This window comes from Chiroxiphia lanceolata, chromosome 1 (genome assembly GCF_009829145.1).
Source record: "Chiroxiphia lanceolata isolate bChiLan1 chromosome 1, bChiLan1.pri, whole genome shotgun sequence".
NCBI lineage: Eukaryota > Metazoa > Chordata > Aves > Passeriformes > Pipridae > Chiroxiphia > Chiroxiphia lanceolata.
The window spans coordinates 125,793,982-125,803,386 of NC_045637.1; the positions used below are offsets into that span (position 1 = coordinate 125,793,982).

At 40.3% G+C, this 9,405-nt stretch overlaps 1 protein-coding gene across 1 annotated transcript; it reads left to right on the forward strand.

The window, feature by feature from the left end:
* Positions 1-867: 867 nt before the first annotated feature.
* Positions 868-6,043, forward strand: AGR2 (anterior gradient 2, protein disulphide isomerase family member). The gene is made up of 8 exons (XM_032712689.1): positions 868-962; positions 2,579-2,716; positions 2,991-3,054; positions 3,137-3,189; positions 4,117-4,190; positions 4,545-4,608; positions 5,026-5,109; positions 5,716-6,043. Exons 2-8 carry the CDS (start codon positions 2,587-2,589, stop codon positions 5,763-5,765), a joined length of 519 nt encoding a protein of 172 aa, XP_032568580.1. The 5' UTR covers positions 868-962; positions 2,579-2,586; the 3' UTR covers positions 5,766-6,043.
* The last annotated feature ends 3,362 nt before the right edge of the window (positions 6,044-9,405 follow it).

The window sequence follows — 9,405 nt, forward strand, 5'->3', positions numbered from 1 at the left end:
CTGATGGATTTCATCTACCCAGCTGAGTAATGTTAAGTACTCACTGCCCATGAACATGTGATTTTAATCTCACTGAAATATATGAGGCATGCACCACGAAGAACATACCGTAGTTTTAACATATGTTGCTGAGGACAGAATCATACTGACCTCCCTGCAGAAGGACTGTCTGCAGACAGCACAACAGTAGGAACGACCTTCCAGGCACCCTAAAAAGTCTCATTTTCCTGAGCATTGCACTGTATTATACGTGTTATCTGAAAGCTAAAATTATTGGTGTTCATGTTGTAGTTAAAAACAAATATCTAAACAACTAATTAATCCTGGAATTTGAATTAAATGCTGATTTAGACCCCTGCTTATGAACACAGTTTTTTGTTACAGCTTCCAAATACATTTTTGTGGAGATTTTTACAAACTTTCTTTTGGGTCTTATTACAATTTTTCTATGTGTTGTTACATGTGTATGTGTACACACACATCTGTATAATGTGCATAGTTAATTATCCAGTTAACCTCTATAGTTCTGAGTCATCAATTTAACTTTTTCTAAGGACTAAAAGAACAGTGATCCATACTGATTTTCCAACCAATCAAAAAAAGACAAATCACTCTTCAGGCAAATCAGGAGTCTTGACTTCAGCTTACCTGGACTTGGAACTTTGCCAACCTTTGAAAATCACCTTTCAATAAATATCCCAAAAGTCTACCAAAACATCTTTGAGCTTTAGATACAGTATACAACAGGAAACTGTAATGTTATTTAATTATGAGACTAACTCTGAATGTTTTGGTGGGGAAAAAACTTGAAAGTTTAGCTCTTGGGAAGTAGTATTCAAATTCAAATCTTGTGGGTGGAGTTGAGTTGTCGAGGTGCATAAATAGGCAGTAGGAACAGCAGCATTCACACCGTAACCAGGAACACCTTAGCACCGTGGCAGGCGTCTGGGAGAGTAAATAAGGTAAGGCACTGCACGCTCAATGCTTCTGAAAGTGCTGGGGGAGCTGTGAAGCCGTGTTACCTGGGGCTGGGGGACCTGATCAATGGAAAGAAAAGACTGCAGCAAAGCAGGCACAGTCCAGCACAGTGTGATATGAAGGAAAATGTGTAGAGAAATGTTGGCTTTGCAGGCTAAAAGAACTAGCAGAGGAGGGGTTATTTTGGAAAACTTTTCAAAAGAGCACATATCCTTCCAGAGGCAAAGCTTTTAAGGAGTAGGTTTAATGTTCTGTTGTCTCTCTGCCTCCACAACAGCACAAAATGTGCCTGGTCTTCGATTTCCTTGTTGTCCTATACCTTTTTTGGTTTTTTTTTCTTTTTAAAGAAGCATTACTTCCGCCATACAGCTCTAAGCCAAAACAACCCTTTAGGCAACCCTGACAATCCACAGAGTTTAACTTCATGCAATTTTCTTCCTTGCCAAGGAAACTTTTCTTAGGGCAGGAAGGCTGCCTGATGGAAAAGTTGTATTTCAGACCCTTGAAACAGTGACTCTTTGGATATTTGAGCTCTACTGGACATCCCAGTAGCAAAGAGCGCTGTATCACTAATGGAAATTCAGCTAATGTCTCCTCCTGCAGTTCCTACCCAGAAAAACACTTCTGTTTCCCTGGAGTTTAATTTTCATTGTCTGAACTTTAAAAACTGTCAGCCTGTTGGTTTTTTGGTTTTTGTTTGGGTTTTTTGGGGGTTTTTTGCGTTTTTTTTTTTTTAATTAATCTTTTCAATGTTCTGTATCACTCTTGGAGTATTTTAAAATTTCTTATTTCACCATTATATTGGTTCTAGTTTCCAGGAGGACATGTAATGAGTAAACACAGGGTCATAAGTGCTTTATCCCTTCAGAGAAACAACCCAGCTGAAATGCTGAGGAGCTTCCCAGTAGACATGTCTCAAGAGTCTGGCTCAGGAAAAGCCCTCTGCTTTGTGCTGCTTCTACCCTCAACCTCCATTTCAGTTCTCACTGGGCCACACAGCAACTTCTCCCCACTCTTTTTATTATAGATTCTGCTGGTTTTAAGGATTAGATGATACTTCTAAGGGAGAAGACCGTTTCAACACCACCATTAAGCTGTGTCTGTGCTAATGCTCACTGTAAAGCCTGGCTTAACATTCTGACTTCTCATTTGAGTTGCTCCCACAGCCAAGACAAGTTAATTTTTCAGCACCTACTATAGCTGGGAGATCAAGGTAGAATTGTGAAATTATTAGGACTTCCAAGTACTTCTGGAATTGCCAAAACTCAGTTATTTTACTGAGCATATTCAATACATGTAAAAAGAAGAGAGATAAATTAATAAACACATACACACACATCCTAGAAGGGCCACAGCCCAATGGCATGAGCAGGGCAGTGAGAAGCAGCCGGTTCCTTCAGGGCACTTTGCTAAGCAAACCTCCTTTCCTCGCCATTCCCCCAAGCCTCTGCCTGGAGCAGTTTGTTTCAGCCCTGACTCCCCCCACTGCATATTTGTGACTTGATTTACTGCCTACCTGTCCTTATCTGCTGTTTGCCTCACAGCCAGCACCAGCCCGGGAGGCACCACAGTGACTGGGAGTTTCTCTCATTTGTTCCAGGAGCAGCCATGGAGAAGAGTTACATGTCCATGTTCCTGCTGCTCGTTGCCATCTCCTGTGTTCTGGCAAAGGATGCAGGCAAGAAGGATACAAAGGAGACTACTGCTAAGCCGAAACTGCCTCAAACACTCTCCAGAGGTAAAAACCAACCAATCAAATTTAAAAAAAAAAAAAAGTGCAATCGTGAATGCTTTGGTTACTACGCTGTTCTAAACAAAGTAATTTTCTTGCAACTCATTTTGCAAATACCTTTTCCTAGCCCCCTCTCCTTTATTCCTGATTTAAAGCCCCTTGGCAGTGGGGTTGTTCCAACCCTCTCCCGGCAGAGGCTGGCAGGATTCAAACCCCAGGTCACAGGCTTGGCTTATAACGCTCTGTCTGTGTGTGTGTCCCCTCCCCTACCCTCCCACAGGCTGGGGAGACCAGCTCATCTGGACACAGACCTATGAGGAAGCCCTCTTCCGTGCCAAGCACAGGTACCAACCCTGCCATCCCTGTTGCGCCCAGCCCGAGCCCCCTGTGCCTCCCCTGTTCCTAACGAGGGTTCTTCTTTTCCAGCCAGAAACCCCTGATGATTATCCACCACTTGGAAGACTGCCCACACAGCCAAGGTAATCCCTTTGCACTGGGGGAAAAAAGAAATAGTATTGTTTTCAGTTTCTGGATAAATGCTGTTTAAAAAAAAAAAAATCAGCCACCACTCTGCTTGCTTGCACAAGCATGGGGAGTGTTCTTCTGGTCGCTATCCCACACAGGTATTTCCTAATGTGCAGAAATAAAATAAAAATGTTAAGTCAGTATTACATGATACAGAATGGATACAGAAATGAGCACGGGTCAGCAGGGTTTGACTTCTGACAAATCTGGTTTTGGTTCATGTCACAATGAGCCAAAACCAATAGCAAGACCAGGAGTAGTGAGAAACAATAATTTATGGGAAAGGACACAGTCAGTTCTCAGTATCATCAATGACTGAGACTGAATCCAGCCAGGGACTAAATCAAACCAGGCTAAAACTAAGCTCTTGCAGGATTTCTGGCAACTGGGACTGTTCTTTTCCCAGTGTCTCTGAATTCATCTGGGGGCCCTTATTCCTGCAAGTTGATCCACATGGCAAGACCTTTGCATCCATCCAGAGCTCAGTAACTCCAGAAGCCTCTTTTTACAAAAAATAAACCCCTTCCAAACATTTCGGGCCGAAGCCTTACATGTTGTATTGTCAAGTGCCTCAAGAACTGCAAGAAACTGCAATAGTAGAACAAGAGGTTGGAATAGTCAAATGCTCAAGTTCAAACCTAAGCAGACAAATCTGAGAAGCAGCTGCACTGTCTGAAGATGGGGCATTTTGTATCAATATAATTACTCTTTAATGCAGAATATAACTGAGTGGGTGGAATGAACTGGAAACCTTCATTTGCTGTGATTGTAAACTGGGAATTCTCATTTTGATTCTGCCAGTTTGCTTGAATTTCTTTTTTTGAGGACAAACAATTCCAGGGGCATATTTTTAATTTTCTTTCCCATTTCTTGCACTCTAGCCCTCAAGAAGGTTTTTGCTGAACACAAAGATATACAGAAACTGGCTGAAAAATTCATTCTCCTGAACCTTGTCGTAAGTTTCCCAGTTAAACTTCACTAAATAAAAGCGATAAAGTTGTATTTTTAATTATGGCTTCTCTAGCTTCAGTTTAGGAGCTAGAGTTGGCTAGGAAAATGGCCACTGCTGAAGCATAATAGATTTAGTACTAAGTCTTTTTTCATTTGTAGCTATCATAAACTCAAAATGTGACAGAATTGAAAGTTTAACAAGAGCATGAACTGTTGTTACCAATTTGTAATTCCAGCTGTTAAAAAACTGCACAATATATTGTTTGAGTAGGATTTCACAACACAAAGTACAATGAAGGAAAAAAATATTTATGTAGCATGCTCTCCTTGACTAGGAACCTTCTCTGTTTTTTTTAAGTATGAAACCACAGACAAGAATCTTGCACCTGATGGCCAGTACGTCCCTCGGGTTTTGTTCATAGGTGAGTACCTCAAGTACCTGAGCTCAGAACAGAGCCCCTGTTGCATCATACATCTCAAATCCTCGGGCTGATTAACATGAATTTATTCCATGAGAAGTATAACGGTTCTAGTTGGTTTTGTGGATGAAACATCAAAGCAACCCCAGCCACCTTTACAGTTCCAGCATTCCTCTCTCAATGACATGATGCCACAGTCCCTAGAATGGGTAACCCATCCCATTCCTAATAAAACCGCACACACAATTGGAACATCAGTGACTGTGTAGAAGACCAATCTCTTGGTCGTTAGCAGAAGCAGATGTGTCTTGCAGAAACATTTAGGAAGCAAGCAGGAGTGCAAAAAGGTTGATTTTCTTATTTCTTTCCACGTGAAGGTTAGTCCTGTCCTCTACAACTTCTCTCATCCTATTTTTCCAGATCCTTCCCTGACTGTGAGAGCTGATATTACTGGAAGATACTCAAACCGTCTCTATGCCTACGAGCCCTCTGACATTTCATTGTGTAAGTAGTGTTCTGAAACATTCTGAAAATATTCTTAAAGCAGTCACATTTTTCATGCAACAAGGAATAACGCCAGGCATTACAGACTCTTGTAATCAGTACTTGCTGAAAGACATTTAACTAGGATTAAAATTAAACAGGATGCTAGACTTAAAATCAGTGAGGTGAAGAGAATGATGCCAGAGCCCTGGAGTCTTAAGCATCCATCTGGTTTAAAAGCAAGTATACGTCAGCAGGAACTTGCATAATTCAGCAGTGTTCGCTGCAAGTAATGTGAGGACTCACACATGAGTCCTGCCAGGCCAGGTCAGGGAACGTGGGAGCAGGGAAAGATGTTTGCTACAGCCCTCCCTCACTGCTGCACAGCTCCTGTCTTTGCCCTGTGAATGCCCATGCATTTGCATTAATAGATGTACGTTCTCACCAGTCAAAATTAAACACATGACATTCACAAATTGCTTGGAAGAGCAGGGTGCATCAGAATCCCTGTAGCAATAGACATGTGACTAAAAGCTTTAATAATAACGACATTTTCTCTACAGCATTTGCAGTTGATGGTAGAGGAAGTTGCAGCAAAAATAACATGCATGAATATTTCATTTCTAGTGTATTCAAATATGCAGAAGGCACTGAAGCTTCTGAAGACTGAACTGTAAGAGAAAGAAGGAAGCCCTTAAATATTATAAAGTCTCATCTTCCATCTCTTCTCCATGCATTGACACTGGTGAAGAGACTATTTAGAGTGATATTTAGTGATGTGTAGTGATGGTTTCTATACATAAACACTACAGTTTTACATTAGCCCTTTTGTACTGGGCAGCATTTTTAAAAGCTGGAGGCTTTTAATTTAAGGCGTACAGAAGAATACTGTATGATCCAACTGTAAAAATGATTTTTTTAAAAATAAATCCATTTTAAGTGTTTACATACAAAACATTGTTGTGTTGGGTTTTTTTCCTTGTCTTCATCTACCATTATTAGAAAGAGTAAAATTACTGTGTTGCTTGAGACCACTGCTTGCATTTTACATTTAAGCACTTTGGAAGGAAAAGGGCTGTTGTGGGTTAATCCTGGCCAGCAGCTCAGCCCCACACAGTCACTCGCTCTCTTACTCCACTCCAGTAGGATGGGAGAGAGAAATCAGAAAGGTAAAAGTGAGAAAACTTGTGGGTTGAGATAAAGACGGTTTAATAGGTAAAGCAAAAGCTGCATGCACAAGCAGAGCAAAACACTGCTTCCCATGGGCAGGCAAGTGTTCAGACATCCTCAGGAAAGCAGGGCTCCAGTACATGGGATGGTTACTTGGGAAGACAAAAACCATCACTCCAAATACCCCCCTCCTTCCTGCTTCTTCTCCTAGTTTATATGAGTATGGTACCATATGGTATGAAATATCCTTTTGATCAGCTGGGGTCAACTGTCTCAGCTGTGTCCCCTCCCACCTCCTCCTGCAGCCCCAGTCTACTCGTTGATAGGGCAGTGTGAGAAGCAGGGAAGACCTTGTCTCCATCTCAGTGTCAGCAATCACCTTGTGTTATCAGCACTGTTTTAGTCACAAATCCAAAGCACAGCACCATACAAGCTACTAGGAAGAGAATTAACTCTATCCAGCCAAACCCAGTAGAGGAAAGCAGCTTTTTATCTCCAGTTTCAGCAGCTAGCTAATAAGCTCAGTATTGCTCATTCTGCTTTATCTCTATTTATTTTCTTGTAGCACCAGTGTATGTAGAGCTTTCATTATCAGCCCTTCCTTTACACTTAAGATAACAGGAAGTGCAAACCTTTCCCAGAAAAGTACTTGAGACTAGAGAATGGGGTTGTTTGCATGGAGGGTTTTATTTCTTTTTTCAAAAAAACTGTCTGCATTCTGAAGTGATTTAAGATAAAACTGCTATCCTTAAAAGGTCCCTGCTTACATCAGATTTCAGTAAAGCCTTGAGATGATTAATAAAGTGATGCCATACTGAGTATGTGGTTGGTTTCATGACTGTGTTACAGCTTGTGACTGCTTATTTACAAGCCCAAAAGGGACAAAAGAAGTTTGAACTAAAATTAATGCTGCAGATGAACACCATAAGAGTGCACACTACCTTAAGACTTAGGCAAAAAGGAGACTTTCCATCCCCAAATATCTAAGAACTCAGCAGCAGCATGAGTGAGAAAATCTTTGCCCAGGATTGTACCTTCATTATCTTCTCAGCTCTTGGGCAATGACAGCGTTCTTATCACTACTATTGCCCTTACTGTCACTACCAGTCACGGTGAGAACTACAAAAGAGGAAAACACTGGGGAAGGCAGGACAGGTGACAGAAACAAGAATTTCAGCTCAAGGGAATATCTCAGCAAAATTAGAAGGAAGGTACTCGCTAATATGTTTTGGCAAGCTATGTGAACCCTACCAACCAAAAAATCTCAAGTGGTACCTGTAAATTGTCCCAGACACGCAATCCAGCATTCCTTCAGCAGTTCAGTAAGATGCTCCTTTCTATTGCAGCATCCAGAAGACAGAGGAAAAAGAGATTCAGTGATGGGCAGAAATACTCCACATAAGCAGCTATCGGTGGGTGACAAAGAGCAAAAAAGTGGTCACATCACTTAGCAGAAGGACAGCACAGAGGGAGGCTGGAGCAACTGGTTATCAGAATCATCTTTACCTACTCAACCCAAAGTACACTTGCTAGAGCTCTGTATCTGACCTAAAACAAAAGCTTCCTGTGCCATCATGTTTTACAAGTCTGTTTTAATAACACTACTGAAGTAGACCATTTTCTTAAGCAGATGTACTAATCCTATGGATAACATCCAGTGAATGAATATAAGGCATAACCTACAAGGGTCTAGTAGTCTGTCTACATGCTATAGCTGCAAATATCCAATAGTTCAGCCTACAAGTACCAAGAAATTAGTTTTTGAAACGGAAATAATTTTTTTGCACTCAAGGCTATGCTTTTGTAGTTTGCTTTTCACCTTAGCCAAACTTTCAAGAATCTTAATACATAAATGGTCAACTTAATCCTGCCTTTTTAATCCTCTCCTCTAAACACAGATTATTTAGGTTTACAGAGCCACCAAGCCAAGCTCTCTATAAAAGCCTTCCACGTATTTGGAAAACCTAGGAAATCACTGCTGAAACACATACAGTCAATAAGCTGAAGTACACAGGACATGGGCTTTTTGGAATTCCACTAGCATTCAGACATTCATTAAATAATTCGACCTAAAAATAATAATGCAATTTATTAAATCTAGCACATTCCTATTCACTTGTCAGCTATAGCTTTTAAGGTACATTTTTACAGGTATCACTTCAAGTTATGCAAGCTTTTCCTTTTGTAACAGTTACCTTCATGTGAAAGGAGGCAGATACTATACGGTAATATCAGTATGTTAGTTAAGATCTGGACTCACTTTCTCACACAGATTCAGAAGAATGAGATTTTATTATTTTACAGCCAGTTATTTTAATATGATAAAAATGTGTGTTTTGGAGGAAGTCGAGATATCTTTCTACCTTTTCCCAGAATAACAAACTTTAAGAGAGCATTTCAACACAAGGGTCAAAAGACATCTAATGTATGCAAAATGAATGCTCTGAGTTAAATCACTCCAATACTTGTATACTCTGCTGCTGTAAATAGCTTCAAGAAAATCTGGTTACAATGAAGTCCAATTCTCAAGCAATATGCTAAAAATTAAAATGCCTCCCTAGAAAACAAACAACAACAAAAAAAATCTTTATATGACAAAGACTCTTTTTTCAAAGAGAAAGCAGTGAACGACAAAAACATCAATGACAAAAGGCACCACAAATAGGTATAAATTATTTTTAAGTGCTCTATTTTGGCATGTCAGAACAGCACAGCATTTCTTGTATACTCACATGTGAGCCAGACCTCCCTTGAGAGGCTACCCTCTTCCCCTCACAAAACCAAAGTCAGACTCAGTGTGTTTTATTGCCTCCCTTCAGAATCAGGTTCAGAAAGCAAATCCACATCTCTAATGGAAATGTCAAGGTTTGTATGGGTTGTTTTTTTAGGTTTTTTAATCACAATCCTGAAGGGAGAAACTATTGTTAATATGATAGAAAAATTTTAATCAAACATATGGTTTACTGATCGATCTTTAGACCACTAAAACAAATTCACATTATGAGACATGAGAGCTTCTGAGGTGGCAGTATTTTCAGTATTTTCGCACTGATGCATATTTGCATTCCAACATCATCTACCATATTTATGAAACCAGACCCACCCAAAACTAAGAACTAACAAAATAATCAGGAAAAAAGTCAAAAC